Raw genomic sequence first — 18,103 nt, 5'->3', positions numbered from 1 at the left:
CAACTGTATTAGAGAAATAAAATAAAAAAGATGCTGGAAGTAAAAAAAGAAAAGAAAAGAAGAAAAAGTCACATTCTTAGTTATGTCCAAATTCCATTTATGTGCACTTACCAATTCAGTGATATATTAACAGTAGATAATAGATGTCAATTAGATGTTAGAACTTGGAAGGGACCTTATAGATAATTTACTTCGATTTCCTCTCAATCTACAGATGGGCAGAGTGACTTCCCTAAAGTCACTTAGAAAACTATCAGCCTAGGACTAGAACCCAATGTTGTTAATCTCTATAGGGCATCTGACTGCTTCCTTTCACTTTGGTTTCTGTGCTTATAGGCTTCCCTGTTTTAACTCATCCAGCAAATATTTATCAGATCCGTGTTCTATCAGGCATTGCCCTGGGTGCTGAGGATACAAACGTGAACACATGCACCGTGCTCTGCCTGCTGGGAGCTTACAGTTTACAGAGGAAACAGACGGTAGATGATTATTGAAATAACAATTAGTACTGGTGTCCTGGAAGTGCCACTTACTGAGAGCAGACCATTTGGGAGGGACACCATCAGTTTTAAGTTGGGACGCGTTAGGTTTGAGGTCCTAGGAGAGGTGCAAGGAAGTATGTTCAGTAGGTGGCTGTCCAAGCAGGTCTGGGGCTCAGCAGCAGAGTCTGGGTTGGATTAGAGCCTTGAGAGTGAGTGGCGTTTTAAAGCAGATGAAATCATAAAGAGGTGCAGGGAAAGAACAAGATGGCCTAAGACCAAGCTCTGAGGAGCTCCAACATTTAGAGGTCAAGCAGAGGCAGACAAGCTGCCAAAGAAGAAGCCAGAAAGCTCAGAAGGAAATCAGGAGAATGTGGAGTTCTGGAATCCAAAAGAAAAGTGTTCCAAAACGTGAATGGTAAATTGTATTGAGTGCTGCAGAGAGATGAAGCAAGACTAGACTGAGAAGTGCGCATAGGACTCAGTAACGTGGAGGACACTGGTGACTTTGCTGGAACATTTGCAATGGATGCTCTGCTTGCAGTGGGCTGAGGGTGAGTGAGAAATGAGGCAGTGGAGACAAAGTGGCTAAGGCTTTGGGAATCTTGGCTTGGAGGGGGTGTAGAAAGGGGCGGCATCGGTGAAAGGAGAATGTGGTATTATTGTATTTGTTTTTGATGGTAGCTACTGGAGTTTGTTTAGATGATAATGGGAATGACAGGTGGTAGGGGGTGGGTGGAGGGAGAGGTGAAGGATACAGACAGGTAGGGGATGACCAGTAGATGACAAATTTCTCTGAGAAGTCAGAAGTCCTGGAGCACCTTGGAGAACCTGGCTCTGACAGGTCATAGGACACTTCCTGCTTCCTCTGACTGTTCTTTCTCAGGCTTCTCCTTGACCTTCTTCTCCACGGGGCATTCTGTAAACATTGTTTTTCCCAGGATCCTGACTTCAGCCTCCTCTTCTCACTCTCCGTGTTATTCACTGGTGACTTCATCCATTACTGCGTCTTTAACTACCCCCTAATTGCTCATAACTCTCAAACCTCTATCTTCAGCCCAGATGTCTTTCCCTATGTGCAGACTTGGTATATGTCCAACTGTGGACTAAATATCTCCATCTGGATGCTCATAGACAGTGGTGTGCTGGAGTCAGCTTGTGCCAGCTCAGGCCAGCTCACAGGAGCCCATTGTGTACCTCTCTTCCCCACTCCTTGTTCAGTGAAGTCATGTAGACAGTAGTAACTTGTAATCATCATGGTGGGTGTATTTACATCATGGAAATTGGCAAGTGTTTCAGATCAGGGCTCCCCTTTCCAAAAGAACTGGTTGTTAAAACATTTACTACACACCACTGTTCTCAGACATTTCATACTCAACATATTCAAAACTAAATTAATCTTCTACTCCACCCCACTCTACCCAACCCTACCCCATTTCTGTATCTCTTAGCCCAATTAACAGCACAATCATCCACCCAAAAGCTTCTCCCTTCTTTATTGAACATATCCAAAGGATGGTCAACTAATTAATATAGTCCAAGCTGCTATAACAAAGAGTCCCAAAAATTCAATGGCTTAAGTGATAACCCCAAAATAGATCCTCCAGATCTGGGGAGGCATCTCTGCCATTCTCAAAATGTAGCTTCCATCTCTGTGTCCAACGTGGCACAAGCAGCTTCCACTATTATATCTGAATCTCATCCATTGAGAAGGTGGTTGGGGTGGGGAGCACAAGTGTCTTCCTGTTTAAGGACACCACTAACTTCTGCTCAGAAGTGGCCAGATGAAAGGAAGGCTGGGAAATGTAGTCTCTAGTATATACCCAGCTAAAACATTATTAAGAATTAAAGAAGGGAGATGGCTATTGATGTAAGGCTAGCAATCTATGTCACTGGTGGATACATCTTGTCAATTCTACCTCTTGTATATTGTTTAAATCCATCCCTTCTACTGGATACCAAGTCCTGTCACCTTGATTCTTGCCTATTTCCTGGCTTCTAGGGTAGTCCCTCTCTAATCAACCTACCAAATAGCTGCCGGAGATATCTTTCTAAAATGCAAATTGGATCGTATAACTTTACTGTTCAAAACCATGTAGTCATTACCCATCAATTCCATGAGAAGGGCCAAACTTCTTTGCATGACACACAGGCTGGGTCTTGTCTCCGCTACTCAAAACACCTTCCACCCTCACTCTAACTCTACTTCCTTGTCAGCCATGAAAATTCAGGTCATTTTCTCAGGCTTAGTTTCAGTATTGTCTCCCTGACCACACTAGTGTTTGTGCCCCACTGCAATGCTGGCTCCATTCCTATTGCAGCCTTGCTGGACTGTTTATTTCTGGGCACTAGCCACCTGTACTAGGCTAGGGGTTCCCTGTGAAGCCAAAGCACTTGGTTTATCTGGCAGAGGGCTGGGGGCGAACTCTCCAAACAATGAGCAGACTCTCACAAGATGCCAAGTCATTTCCAAAGTGTGGGTTCTGAGGGTCCTGGCCCTACCACTTTTGACGTCATTACCAACCGCTCAGGTTTGGCCAACCTGAATGCAGGCCTGGAATGTGAGAACTTCCTGATGACTTTATTGAATTGTTTAATCATTTATCTTCCAGGATAGACATTAAACTGGACAAGAGTCGCATCAAGTTATATGAGCCATTTTATTCCCAGTGTCTATCAGGCACCTAGAGAACATCTATGAAATGACTGTCAGCATGGCAACATTTCCCCCAGGATCAATAGTTTTCACAGTTCAAATATCACTTACCAGCTGAGCGATCTTGGGCAAATCATTTAACCTCTCCATGCCTCTGTTTCCCCTGCAAAATGGGGATAATAATTGGGTCATCATGAGGACCAAAGTACTTAATATTTGTAAAGCATTTATAACAGTGCCTGGCATATAGTAGATGTTTTGTGTTGGCTAAATAAAAATAGAGTTCAGGCATGAATGAGTTTTTGACTACTTTTCCAGTTTCATCTCCCCAACAGTGGTCTCTGCCACCAACTCCTTCTAGACTGAGGTCCTAACAATTTTCACGTATGCCAGAAATGTTCATGTCTCTAGACCTTTGCACATGTTTTTTTCTGTGTGGAAGACCTTTCTCACTTTGTTCATCAGTAAACCCCTATTCATTCTTCACAATTCAGCTCAAGCTTCACTTTTAGAAGCCACCATGGACTCTCAGAGACAGGTGGCCCCTCCCTTCTCTGGGCCGCAATTTCACCCCACTTTCATGCATGTCTGAGCTCCCCACTACACCCAAACTCCCTGAGAGCAGGGATATATCTTATGCACTTCAGTATTCCCATACTTTGCACAATGCCTCTCACACTGTAGACATAAAAGATGTTTGTTGGATCCATGAATGACATTAATTTATGAATGAAATAAATGAAATAAATTAATAACCTCTTCCTTAACTACTTTCATGATAGAATGGCATGTCAGATACCATGACAAATGTATCTGGCCACAGTTGACTGGGAGGTAAATCAAGTCTAGTTCTGTAGCTAGCCGACCAGCTTTTCCACCAACCATGACAGGAAAATTCACTTATCATTACCAGACAGACTACAGATTCCTAACTTATGAATAATAATATTAAAGACTCAAAAACTCCCTAGGGACATTCTTAGGACCCAGTGTTTAGTGAATAGTCTTGGGTGCCAAACAATTAGCCCAACACTTGATTCTGACACCAAATTGAGTCCTCACCACCAGCCCCTACAGATGGGAACAGTGAAGCTTGGAGAGGGACACAGAGGTGTTATGAAACAAGGTCATCTGTCAACTGGCTGATAAGAGATGTGAGTTCTAGTCTTGGCTCTGTCCCAACGGCCTGTGTGACCCAAGACAGGGCCCCGCCTCTATCTGGGAAAATCCCTGTAAAATTTAGGAGTTGGATCTATATCAGTAAGGTTTCTCCTGCCTGGGGTAGTTTTTGAATGTGAGATTCAGACTGGAGGGTTGGGGGATTAGTGGGAATTGACAGGGTGAACTTACAGAAGAAGTGAAGCAACACATTAAATGTCAAAAAACGGAGAGGTGCAGGCCGTGGATAGAATCACTTACCCCTCTAGTGACCCTTTAATTCTCACCTTAGCATTTTGAAAAATAAAACAATGCAGGCACTGAGAGGTTAAGGGGCTCATTGAATTCATCCAGGCCTCAGTTTATAGAGGTCAATGACTGACCTAAGGTCACTCAGGAATATTTCAATTCCCCAGCTCCTGAGTCAGCTCTGTCCCCTATAGCTCATTCATTCCAATGAAGCCTGGACCCCTCCAGTCTGGGGAGCGACGCCTGGCCTCAGAACCAACCCTGGGCATGTGAAATACCCACATTACCAGTGGGTAACCGATAAGCTAGCTCAAACCATCCGTCCTTTGTCTTGGGATGGGTAGAGTCTCTTCCACAGTGGTCATCTGGTGAGCAGAGAACCTTCAGGGGAGTGCTGCCTCGCACAGTACCCTCTTCCTCTGCTAGCTCTGCTCTTAATGCTCCTCCCACCCCCAAACAAGTAGGTGGGAGTGCCCCCAACACGCACATGTATTCACATGCACATTTGCACACACATACATATAGATATGTACACATATACTGACACACACAAACACATGCATACAGGCACACACCTACACACATGCTCACATGAAAGTCTCACATCTAAGCGAGGCTGTCAGAGGTGCTCCCTCACCTTCGCTATCAGAACTGCTCTGGAAGTGGCCTCATGCCAGGAGTGCAGATGAACCTAGGAGCCTTCCGGTGGCTTCCCTGATAAACGCCTTCTGAGGAGAACATATGAAGACAGAGGGGTAGGGCAAGGAAGCTAAAGCTGCGCCCTGTGTGAATGTGTATACACGTGTGAACACGTGTGTATGTATAAGGCCTAGGCACCAGGGGATGGGCGAGGAAAAGAGGGACCATGAGAAAGACAAGGGTAGAAAGAAACGGAGAAGATGGAGACACACCCACTCCCGTATCTCTCCTTCTCCTTCCCTTCCTTCCTTCTCCCAGTGATTGCATTCAGGCCTGGATATGGCAGAACCTTGCTCAGGAGCCTGACTGAGGATGGACGACTCTCCCGGACTATGGCGCCTTCTCCTGGACTCCACTTTAAAAAGTAAGGGAGCTGGGGCCCCATCAGACATCCTTCAGAGTACTGGTCTCTGGATGGACAAAGTCTCCATCTCTTGAGTACTCCTGCTCTCTTCTTGTCTATCCCTTAGGGTCAGTCTCAACGTCCTAGCTCTCGTCCCGCTAGTCCCCTCTCCGCCGCCTTCGGTGGACGTGTCTGGCCCTTTAAAGCAGCGGCCCCCGGCGGGGTTATTGTCTCGCCTCACAGCCAATCCGCGGTGCTATTGGGGGCGGGGGATCCGGCCTCCCGATTGGCCGCCCCGCGCCCCGCCCCTACCGAGATCCCGGGAGCTGTCCGGCCGCCTCGGTGCTGATCCCGCCGCCGCCCACGGGCCGAGGGCAGCGCTAAGAGGGCACTATGAGCGGGGGCGTCTACGGTGGAGGTGAGCGAGCCTCCGGCTTCGGGCTTCCCAGCCTGAAGAGGCCTCACCTGCAGCCCTGCGCCCCGAACCCGCGCGACCCAAGCTCTGGCCACCTCGGGGCCTGTCACCTCTGCGCCCGGGTTTGGGTCCTGCGCCACTCCTACTTTTGGTCCTCCCTCTTACCCGGCCCAACCTCTCCACAATTCAACCCCCCACCGCTCGATCCCCCGGCCCTTTCCTTCCCAGAAAAGAGAGTGGCTTAAACAAGGCCATTGGGCAAGAAGGGACTCTAGAGGCATGACCCCCACTCTCAGGATCCTGGACTCCAGGCCTAGCTCCCATCTGCCCAGGCGGGTGTTAAAAGTGGCAAGACTGTGGCTCTGCCCTGACCTCCCCTCGGAGCTATACAGGGGCAGAGAGTTTGGGAGAGACCCCCCTCACAATCCTGTCTCCCCGCACAGATGAGGTGGGTGCGCTGGTCTTTGATATTGGCTCCTTCTCAGTTCGCGCTGGGTACGCTGGAGAGGACTGCCCCAAGGTGAGCCTTCCAGCCCTACGGGCTCCTAGGGGCTCCGAACTCCCCTCCAGGCTTCCCGGTGACCCAGGGCTCTCACAGCCCAGAGAGCTCTGCTGAGCGGGGAATGTGGGGGTAAACCGAGGGGCGGGCTGAGGGCCCTGCCATGTGCCTGTACAGGGTCAAGAGGGTGCTACCTCTCCCTGCCCATTCACCCCTCCAGGCTGACTTCCCCACCACGGTGGGGCTGCTGGCCGCGGAGGAGGGGGGCGGGCTGGAGTTGGAGGGGGAGAAAGAGAAGAAAGGAAAGATCTTCCACATCGACACCAACGCCCTGCATGTGCCTCGGGATGGAGCAGAGGTCATGTCACCCCTCAAGAATGGCATGAGTAAGGGGCCCCCACCCACCGCCTTTTGACACATATCTGGAGCCCACCCCATAACCCGGGACACAGCACCCCACACCCATGGAGTTTTCTTTGCAACTGCCAAGTCCCAGGGATCCCCTCACTGCTTCCCACAGCTGCCTGGTTCCCAACCCAGGGGCCCTGCCAGATACCTGAGAAGGGGGGATTTCTGCTACAGCTGGTCTCATTTCCCCTTCCCTGCACTTGGTCTTTCCCCTTCCTTTTCTTCCTGTGTCTGGACCCCTGCCTGCCCACCCTCATCTCTTCCCGCTGGTCTCCTGACCCCAGTCGAGGACTGGGAATGCTTCCGTGCCATTCTGGATCACACCTACAGCAAACACGTCAAGTCTGAGCCAAACCTGCACCCAGTGCTCATGTCTGAGGCCCCGGTAAGTGCCTCATCAAGCCCTAGTCCAGCCCTAGGGCCCACCATTCATCTCTCTCCTCAAGCCCTGCCATCAATCACTCCACCTCAATTTTCAGACTTCCTTTCCAACTATATCCACTTTCCTTCCTCCCTGATTTAATCTCCATCTCTCTCCTTCTATTCGATCCACTCACCCTTTCCCCAATCAGCCTTATCCACTACCTTTTCCCCCCAAAAGTCCTTTTTTGAACTTTTAACTTAAATTTTTGTCAATATTATATATGTACATAAAGTATGTTAAGAAAAAATGCCATTTATGCTCTTCCTTCAATTTTGTCTTTCCACAGGCAACTGCTTTTCTCTCTTTTAGCTAACTTATTTTGTCATTTTTCTTTCATATCCATGAATATTGCACTTAAATTGCTGCTTATGGATTTTTTAAGTTTTAGGCATTATCTATAGATTTCTGATTATAGAAAATAGGCATTTAGCTCTCTTTCCTCCCCCAACCCATACCACACATGATTTTTCACTCCTACCTTTAAGTACAGTTGCATTTTAGGTTTTTAAAAGATCCATATTCAGTATTTACACTGCTGCTATTATTATGTATGCTAATCAGGGCTGAGCCAGGCAGTAAACTGTGGTTACTTTTCCTTTCCTGAATAACCTTTTGTTTTTCCTAGAACTGAAAATTATCTTGGTTTTTATTTTGCATAGTTTTCTATCTACTTAATAATGTGACCCTAAATTATTCATTAGTTATTTATATTTTTCTCAAAACATTAGTTCCTTTAGGTATTCTATCAATTTCATCTTCTTGAAGAAATCCCTCCAAGAACCCACTGCTTTGCTCCACTTTGGACTGGTTGCTTTCTACTCAGAGGACATAGCTATCATTCTGACATCTCCCTTCATCATCATCTTAGGGAATTCCTTTGTCTCTCTCCTGTGTTAGAAGTCCTGTTTCCTGTATCTGATGACTCCTTTTCTTGATCTACTCCCTTAGTTTCAGGGAGCACATTCTCCAGTAACTGCCTTAGCAAAGTCATGGGAAGTAAACTTTTTGAGACATTGCGTGTCTGACCTTGCATTGATAGCTTAGCTAGGTATAACACTTCAAATTGGAAATCAGTTTTCTTCAGAATATTGAAGGCACTTCTTTATTGTCTTCCAGAATCTATTGTTACCATCAGAAAGGCTGAAAATATCCAAATTCCTGATCCTTTGATGTAATTTTTCTTTCTGAAAGTTTATAGATTGTTCACTTTGTCTTTAGTGTTCTATAATTTCACATTATATTGGTTTATTTTCACCCATTGCTCTAGACACTCAGTATGTCCCTTCAATCTAGAAACCTATGTCTTTCAATCAGTGAAAAACTAGTTTAGTAATTATTCAATTCAGTAATTTAAATAATATTTTATCTCAATTTTCTGTTCTATCTTTTGGGAAATGTTATTATTTGGATTTCACACCTCCTGAACTGATTTTCGAATTTTCATATCTTTTCTCTTATGTTTCCATCTAGTTTTCTTTTCCTCAAATTTCTAAGATATTCCCTCAGCTTTATTTTTTAACCCTTCTATTTTTTATTAGTTTCAGATGTATAAAACAATATAATAGTTAAACATTTACAACCCTTCACGAAGTGATAATCCCCTTCCCCCAAACTACTTACCCTCTGACATCGTATATGACTGTTACAATTCCATTGACTCTATTCCCTAAGCTGTACTCCACATCCTATGACTATGTGTGTGTGTATATATATATGTATATGTGTGTATGTATATGTATGTGTGTGTATATATATATATATGACTATGTGTATATATATATTTGTAGTTGACATTTAGTATTATTCAGCTTCTGCTTCAGGTGTACACTGCAGTGCTCAGGCATCTACACCGTCCATGAAGTTTTCTCCCTAATAAGACAAATGTCCATTGGGTATCCTACAAAATCTTCACAACATTATTGATTATATTCCCCAAACTGTTGTATTCCCATGGCAATCTTGTGGTTACCAATTTGTGCTTTCTAATCCCCTCACCTTCTCTCTCATCCCCACCCCCCTCCCACATAGCAATCCTCAGTTTTTCTCTATATCTCTGAGACTGATTAATTTCTGATTAGTTTGCTCATTTATTCTATTCTTTAGATTCCACACATAAGTGAGATCATACGGTATTTGTCTTTCTCCGTCTGACTTATTTCACTTAGCATAATGTTCTCTGGGTCTGTCCATATGGTTGCAAATGTTAACCCTTCTATTGAGGTTTTCATTTCTGATCTGTGTTTTTAATTTCCAGGAGCTCTTTTTTTGTTACATGAATGTTACCTTTTTTTTTATTTTTAAAATTTTTATTGGGGCATGGGAACAGGACTTTATTGGGGAACAGGACTTTTTTCCAAGTCAAGTGGTTGTCCTTTCAGTCTTAGTTGTGGAGGGAGCAGCTCAGCTCCAAGTCCAGTTCCCGTTGCTAGTTGCAGGGGGGCGCAGCCCATCATCCCTTGCGGGACTCGAGGAGTTGAATTGGCAACCTTGTGGTTGAGAGCCCGCGTTCCAACCAACTGAGCCATTCAGGAGCTCAGCAGCAGCTCAGCTCAAGGTGCTGTGTTCAATCTTAGTTGTAGGGGGCAGAGCCCACCATCTCTTGCGGGACTCGAGGAATTGAACTGGCAACCTGTGGTTGAGAGCCCACTGGCCCATGTGGGAATCGAACCTGCAGCCTTCAGAGTTAGGAGCATGGAGCTCTAACCATCTGAGCCACCGGGTGGGCCTGAATGTTACTTTTTAGAGTATCCTATTCTTGTTTCATGGGTGCAATATCATCTGTTATCTCATAAGGATATTATAAGTTGTGTTTTTGTTTTTGGAAGTTTTCATCTCTCTGTATAATCTCTGTTCTTCCAAGTTGCTTTTTTCTGCCCTTTTTGGAGGGTCTCTCTCATTTTAGAGGCTTTTCTTAGGTGTCTGCAACACCTTGCTGTCTACTTATGTTTAAGGGGGGGGGCTAAAAAGCTGATTGGAAGCTGTGTGGGGTGGAGGACTATGACTATTGACTATGATCTTTGCTATAGGATGATCTGACTGCGATGTTTGTTAGGCAGCCTCTGGTAATTGGAATCTTTAGATCTTTGATGTAACCCACAGGAAAGACTTCCACCCTAAACACAGGCCTAGCCACCCCTGTTCTGAGAGCCAAGTGAGGGAATAAGCCTGATGTTCTCAGGATTCCATATGTGTGGCATCACTTAATTGCCCTGTTTTAAGTATGGTGTTCTCACTCCCAACTGTGTCAAGTGTCCGACCTGTTCAGAGATCCAAAGTTTTACTCTGTCCTGAGTAAACTTTTTCGTTTTCTGCTGAAGTTGGGGTGGGTAATAGCCCAGTGACATGGAATTGGGGAGAGATTTTAGGGATCTGTTACTTAAATATTTTTAAATAATCTTATTTTAACTTTCCCTTCATTTGCACTTCCAGAGATACCTGAAACTACCAATTCCTGAGCCCTGTGGGTATTCTGTGATTTAACACAGGTTATTCCTGTGTGTTTTTTTCCCACTACTGGCTTAGGAGTCAGCATTCTTGAATCTGTTAAGTCAGTTACCACTCACATATCTGATTTCTAACCTGCAAAAATATGTTGCCGTTTTCTCCTTTCTTATTATTTATTCCCGGTCCTTGAAGGATCTCTCTCTCTCTCTCTCTCTCTCTCTCTCTCTCTCTCTCTGTCTCTCCTTCCCATTCTCCCTCTCTCTTTCCCTCTCTGAGGTAAAATTCACATAACACAACATTAACCATTTTAATGTTAACAATTCAGTGGCATTTAATACATTCACAATGTTGTGCAACCATCACCACTATCTAGTTCCAAAACATTTTCACCCCCAAAGAAAACCCATTTTCATAAAGCAGTTTCTCTCCACTCCTCCTGCCCCCAGCTCTTGGCAACCATCAATCTGCTTTCTGCATGTATGGATATATCTATTCTGGATATTTTGTATGAATGGAATCATACATTATGTGACTTTTTGTGTCTGTATTCTTTCACTTAGCATGTTTTTGAGGTTCATCCATGCTGTAGTACATATCAATACTTTATTCTTTATTATGGCAGAGCAATATTTCATGTTGTAGTATATATCACTACATTATTATTTACTCTGTCTGAGTAATAAATATTCCATTATGTGGATATACAACAATTTGTTTGTCCATTCCTCCATCAATGGACATTTGTGTTGTTTCCATTTTTGGCTATTGTGGATAGTGCTCCTATGAACATTTATGTACAAGATTTGTTTGAGCGCCTGTTTTCATGGGTCTATAACTAGGAGTGGAATTGCTGGGTCATATGGTAATGCTATGTTTAACTTTTTGAAGAACTGCCAGTTATTTTCCACAATGGCTGAACCATTTACCTTCCCACCCGCAATGGACAATGGTTTTAATTTCTCCACATCCTTTCCGATGCTCGTTATTTTCTGGGTTTTTTTGTTGTTGTTGTTTTGTTTTTTAATCATTATCACCATCCTAGTGGGTATAAAGTGGTATCTCATTGTGCTTTTGATTTGCATTTTCCTAATGGCCAATAGTGTTGAGCATTTCTCTATGTGTTCATTGGCTTTTGTGAGTTTATATCTTTTTAAATTGCCCCTTTATTATAGTTTTGCTGAGAACTTGGAAGGGAATAAAATTAGATGTTTGTATTCAATCCACCATTTTTACCCAGAAATCCTCTTCTCCAGCTTCTTGCCTCTGAGATGATTAGAATGAGAAAGAAGAGAAATGTTCTGGGGCTTAGAGGAGACTGAAGTGTGTATATTGTACAATAAAGAACACTGGGCCAAGAGTTAAGAGACTATGACTCTAGAGTCAGCTCTACCAAGAGCTTTCTGTGTGATGTTGGGCTAGTCACTATCCCTGTCTGAGTTTTATCTTCTCCAGCTGGGTTTGGATTGTGATCTTTAAAATTCTTTATAGTTCTCACATTCTAAAGATTTATGAGGGTCAAGGAGGCTGACCTCTGTTCCCAAAGTTCATTTTTGTTTGTGTGTATGTGTGTGTGTGTGTGTGCGTGCGTGCATGGGTCTGGGCTTCTCCATTCCTGAATCCTCCCCTCTTGCACTTTCTCCCCAGTGGAACACACGGGCCAAGCGGGAGAAGCTGACGGAGCTGATGTTCGAGCAGTACAACATTCCTGCCTTCTTCTTATGCAAGACAGCTGTGCTCACCGCGTATCCTCTGGGTTGAGCTGCTCCACCTGGGTGGAGGGCCAGGGTGGGGTGCGTGGTGTGCTGAGCTGAGGGCTAGGCCTGATTCTATGGAGATAAGGTCCTGGATGGGTAGACACCCCCCTAACCCTTATTAGTGCAGATATCCCCTGTGGGCTAAGTACCTTGGACCCTGGGGTGGCCAGATCAGCAGCCCCTTCCATTTCCTTGGAAGAGAGAGAGAGATTTGGGCCAAGTAGACAGCAGGGGCTGGGGCTGGGGCTGGAGAGAGGAGGGAGGGTTCCATGACACTGAGGAGTTTCCTTCCCAAACAGCCAATCAGCATTTCTGTTTTAAAGTATCTGCCTTGCATTGAACCCTGTGCTGGGCACTGTGGCAATATGGCCCCTAAATTCAGGGAGCTCATAAGACATAGACCAAGACTAAAGACAGGCTGGGAGCTCAGAAGGAAGGAATAGAGAAAGATGTAATTCAGACAGCGAAGCAGTGACAGGGGTCTCAGGAGCCTTCCTCCAGCAGATGGGTCACAAACCAGGATTGATTTGCAGACTGGGAATGGCCTGGACCCTGGGAGAGCAGAGAGTGACCAGGTCAGGCCTGGTGCCAGCCCCCTCCTTTGGTGCTGCTGTCTCTTTGACCTACCCATCCCATGCCAGCTTTGCAAACGGACGCTCCACGGGCCTCGTGCTGGACAGTGGGGCCACCCATACAACAGCCATTCCAGTGCATGATGGCTATGTCCTACAGCAAGGTGGGGCCTCGGCAGGGGTTGGGGGTGCCTTGGGGGACCAGACCTTGACACCCCTCCCCTTCCAGGCATCGTCAAATCACCCCTGGCAGGGGACTTCATCTCTATGCAATGCCGAGAGCTCTTCCAGGAAATGGCCATCGACATCATTCCGCCTTACATGATCGCAGCCAAGGTGGGGCCTCTGGGGTGTCCTGGGCACTCACCCTATAACCCACTGACCCATTAGATATCAGAGCTGGGAGCAGCAAGGCCCCCAGAGGACCCTGGATCCAGTTCCTCAGTTTACAATCAAGGCATCAGAGATCCAGACAGGCTGAGGGATGTGACCCAGGTCACACAGCCAGGTGGTAGCAGGATGTGTAGGGCCAGTGTGGTGAGTTGTGGGGTCTAATAGACCCAGGTTCAAGATCTGCTTCTACCGTGTAAGAGCTGTGTGACCTAGAGCATGAGACTGAAACTCCCCACGCCTCAGTTTCCTCCCATGTAAAGTGGAATTACAGCACATAGGGCTGCTGTGAGTGTTATATGAGATACTGCATGTAAGGATCCGCCCTGGACACCGTCCCCGTCCCCCCCCGCCACACACACACACACACACACACACACACACACACACACACACACGGAACATGAACAAAGCTCAGTAAAGGCTGTCTCCTTAGGTTCTGGTTCCACTGTATTCCCCATGCCCTCAGCTTTCTCTGAGTCTGGCCTTTCAGATCAGCTGTAGTCGATTCATGCATGGCATACATGGAGACAGGTTCTCCCCATTGTCTCTTCTCTAACAGGGAAGGGGAGAAACAGCTTTTATGGGCAACAGAGCAGAGATCCCGGTGCCCATTAGCTGCAGAGCCAGCAAGTGCTACGAAAGCAGGTGTGGTCAGAGTGGGCTGGGCAAGTGTGGGATGGGGAAGGGTGCTGATAGGTTGTGCCCCCACAGGAGCCTGTACGGGAGGGTGCCCCCCCAAACTGGAAGAAGAAGGAGAAGCTACCCCAGGTTTCCAAGTCCTGGCATAACTACATGTGCAATGTGAGTCACTGGAGAGGGCCCCCTGAAACACCCTGCCCTCCCCAACTCCCAGCCCCCCCCCCCCGCCATGAGTAGAGGGGAAGGGACAAAGGCCCTGGAGCTGGGATGGGGCTGGGGGGGCACTGGGGGGACCGGCCCTCACCACGTCCCTGGGTTCTCAGGAGGTGATCCAGGACTTCCAGGCGTCCGTGCTGCAGGTGTCAGACTCTCCCTACGATGAGCAGTGAGTGGGGCCCGCACTTGGGGGGTAGGAAAGAGGCTCAGGAGGGACCTCTTGTCCTTTGTGAGCATTCTCAACAAGAGTGTTGCTACTTCCTGGGCAGGGTGGCTGCGCAAATGCCCACAGTGCATTATGAAATGCCCAATGGCTACAACACAGACTATGGTGCTGAGAGGCTCCGCATCCCTGAGGGCCTGTTCGATCCCTCCAATGTCAAGGTCAGGTTGGCTGGACGGCACTGGGGTGGGGCTGGCTGGGGTCTCCCGATGCTGAGATGTGGGGGAGGCTGGAAGGGTCACAGGAGTCTGAGGAGAGGGCCAGAGGGCCCAAAGCCCACGTTGCCTTTCTCTGCAGGGCCTGTCGGGGAACACCATGTTAGGTGTGGGCCATGTGGTGACCACCAGCATTGGCATGTGTGACATCGACATTCGCCCGGTGAGGCCTGAGCCTGTGGCTGAGCAAAGGGGCCCAGGAAAAGTGGGGAGACAGGGAAGGGCTGTTCCTTGTCTGCTCACTCCTCTTCCCTGCTCTCAGGGCCTGTATGGCAGTGTCATTGTCACGGGCGGGAACACACTTCTTCAGGGTTTCACTGACAGGCTCAATCGAGAGCTTTCCCAGAAGACCCCGCCGGTAGGAGCCCACCTCCAGCCAGGGTCCCGGTCTCCAGTCCTGGTTTAGCCCTTTAGGACCAAGTTCTCCCTCCTTCCCAATTATGTATCATTCTGGCCAACAGAACAGACCCCTCCCCCTGTGGCTTCCCAGTCTTCCCCACCCCAAACCTTCTCCTTCCTCAGAACCCAGGTGTCTGCTTCCCCTAGCCCTTCTTTCTCCCCAGAGCATGAGACTGAAACTCATCGCCAGCAACAGTACCATGGAGCGCAAATTCAGCCCCTGGATTGGGGGCTCCATCTTGGCCTCACTGGTGAGTGGACAGGGGCCTGTCCTAGCTCTGACTATAGAAAAGGGGCAGCCCCACTGCCTCGCCTGCCTCCTCACTTATTAACTCAACAAACATTTAGTTTTGAGGAAGGGCAGTCAGCGCTCCCAGAGGGATGAATTCTCAGGGAGCAGAGGGACAGGAAGTGGGAGAGGTTGGTTGGGATGAGGTTTGTGGCCTGTGTGCCAGGGTGAGGCACCCACTGTACTCAGCAGAGAGGAGACACTGACAGGCTGGGGCAAGGCAAGGTGATACTTACAGACATGTTTGGGAAGACTTTGTCTCTGGGGATTGGGGAGTGAGCTGGATGAGGGGAGACCTTGCATGGAAGCTCTGTTGTCCTAGAATCATAGAGTGGATAGAAGTGGGGGTGGGCAGGACAGCAAAGGGCAAATAGAGAAGGAGGCAGGCAGGTTGGTTCTGGGCAGTAGGTGGTGAGTTCAGTTTGGACCTACTGCTGGGCAGAAGAAGGATGTTGAGCAGGGAGCTGGAGATGCAAAATGCATCTGGAGGTGTCAGTCACATAGAGGGGAAGGGAGGACATCCATGACAGGACAAAGAGGACATCCACTGGAGAGGGAGTCCCCAGGGTCAGGAAGGGAGGAGACTAACAATCGAGTTAGTTCAGGGCTGGGAGCATGTTAGCTATACAGCTATTGTGCACCGCCTGTGTGCTGGAAGTGGACACAAAGCCTGAAAGAGTCCTTGCCTCCATGAGCACAGACACTCTAGAAGCCAAGACCATTAAACAGAAAGTCACCACAAAGTATGGGAGTGTTCCATTACGGGAGGACCTGATCCAGCTCAGGGGTCATGAAGGACCTGTAAGGAGCATTCAAGCTGAGATGGGAAGGCTGAGGAAGAACTCATGAGGCAAAGAGGGAGAGAGGGTGTTTGGACCATGGGGATTGGCGGCAAGGCCAAAAGCAGAGGCCATATGAGTTTAGGAAGCTCACTTGGGCTCAGTGGTCTCCACTGTGACTGGAGTTTAACAGAGGAGTGGTTTTGGGGTGGAATTGGGAGCTTATCAGAGGTCTGACTGACAGAATGTGGACACTGGCTCTAAAAGGTAAGACGGAAGGAGTCCAAGATGAGGCTCAGGATGCTAGCTTCTGGCAGATCTGTCCCATAGGAACGTAATGCGAGCCACATATGCAATGTCAAGTTTTCTAGTAGCCAAAAGAATCCAAAGGATAAGGTGAAAGTAAGTTTAAAGAATATATTTTATCTAATCTATCAAAATATTATTTCAATGTGCGATCAATAGAAAAATGATTGATATATTTTACATTCTTTTTTCTGGACTTAGTCTTCAATATCCGGTGCGTATTTTACACATAGAGCACATCTCAGTTTAGACCAGCCCCCTTTCAAGTGCTCAATAAGCGCATGTGGGCAGTGGTCACTGTTTTGGACAGCGCTCCTGTAGAAGGTGAAAAAGACCATTGAAGCAGGGTTGGGCCAGACCTGGGGAAGACAGAGAACTCAGTCGTGGACATGTTAAATTTGAGGTCCTGAGGGATACTCAGGAAGAGGTGTCAGCTGAATATTTGGGTGTGGTACTCAGCACCGAGATCTGCAAGGGAAAAGGGCGGGTTGGGGGCGTTTAGCTCATGAGCAGAATCCAGGAAACCTTGTTCTGTGAGGCAAGGAGAGAAACAGGCAGAGCCAGGGACACAGACACTAACTTTCAGGCAGAGACAGAGGAACCATCTAAGAGAAGGGACATTGGGATGTCCAGTGCAGGAGACCCTCAAGCGGCAAGTTTCAACAGGGGTGTGGGGATGGGGTGCCAGAGTGAAGACAACTCCATCACAAGTTAGGTGGAGCAGAAATGGAGAGGGTGGAGGAAAGATTATTTTCTTGGGAATGAGGGAGACTTGACGTTTGTAAGGCCTGATGGAGTGACAGGGTACCTGGTGGAGGAGAAGTGTGTGTGTGTGAGTGGTGATGGGGTGCCGGTTGACTGGCCTGGGGCTGGCAGAGGTCAGACAGGTGCGCAGTAAATACTTGTTGAATATGTGAATCAATATTATGATTGACCTATATGACGAGGGGTATTAGCCCTCCGAATATGAAGGAGTTGGTGGGAGTATGAGGGCGGGAGGTCGTTGCAGGAGGGAGGTGGGCCTGAGGGGCCGGGAAGGCCAGGAGGAGGGTTTCCAGGAGCTGAGCCTGCACCAGTGGAAAGTGGGGAGGCGCTTCCCGCAACTCTTCCAAGGCCTCCCTGACCGTAGATGTTGTCCCCCGCACCCAGGGAACTTTCCAGCAGATGTGGATCTCCAAACAGGAATACGAAGAGGGCGGAAAGCAGTGCGTGGAGCGGAAGTGTCCCTGAGGTCTCCCCCTCTTCAGGCCCGCCGCAGCGGTGGGGGAGGGGCGCTCAAAGGAGGAGAGGGTTCTCCCCCCCCTCTTCCGGCGCAGATCGAAGCCCCCATCGTCCCTTTCTCTTTCCCATCCCTCTCATCCCCTTAGATTGTGATGTTTCTGGGTTGAAAGGAGTAAAAATGTTTTACGAGAAAAAAAAGTTTGGCCTCCCAGGGAGTGGAGAGTGGGTGCAGGGGTCTGGGAGTTGGTGATGGGGGGAGGGGAGCACACCTACATCCATTCGTGATCCCATGGTGGACAGCGAGGCAAGGTCTGCGGAAGGGG

General features: G+C 47.7%; 1 protein-coding gene across 1 annotated transcript; it reads left to right on the top strand.

Moving 5' to 3' along the window:
* Window positions 1-5,861: 5,861 nt before the first annotated feature.
* ACTL6B (actin like 6B) lies at window positions 5,862-17,987 on the top strand. The gene is made up of 14 exons (XM_019752816.2): window positions 5,862-6,002; window positions 6,443-6,519; window positions 6,719-6,884; window positions 7,191-7,291; window positions 12,419-12,516; window positions 13,170-13,264; window positions 13,330-13,436; window positions 14,205-14,294; window positions 14,456-14,517; window positions 14,618-14,732; window positions 14,869-14,949; window positions 15,049-15,144; window positions 15,350-15,436; window positions 17,709-17,987. Exons 1-14 carry the CDS (start codon window positions 5,978-5,980, stop codon window positions 17,787-17,789), a joined length of 1,281 nt encoding a protein of 426 aa, XP_019608375.1. The 5' UTR covers window positions 5,862-5,977; the 3' UTR covers window positions 17,790-17,987.
* The last annotated feature ends 116 nt before the right edge of the window (window positions 17,988-18,103 follow it).

Source organism: Rhinolophus sinicus, linkage group LG03 (genome assembly GCF_036562045.2).
Source record: "Rhinolophus sinicus isolate RSC01 linkage group LG03, ASM3656204v1, whole genome shotgun sequence".
In the NCBI taxonomy this organism is placed as follows: Eukaryota; Metazoa; Chordata; class Mammalia; order Chiroptera; family Rhinolophidae; genus Rhinolophus; species Rhinolophus sinicus.
This window is presented reverse-complemented; position numbering and strand designations above follow the sequence as displayed.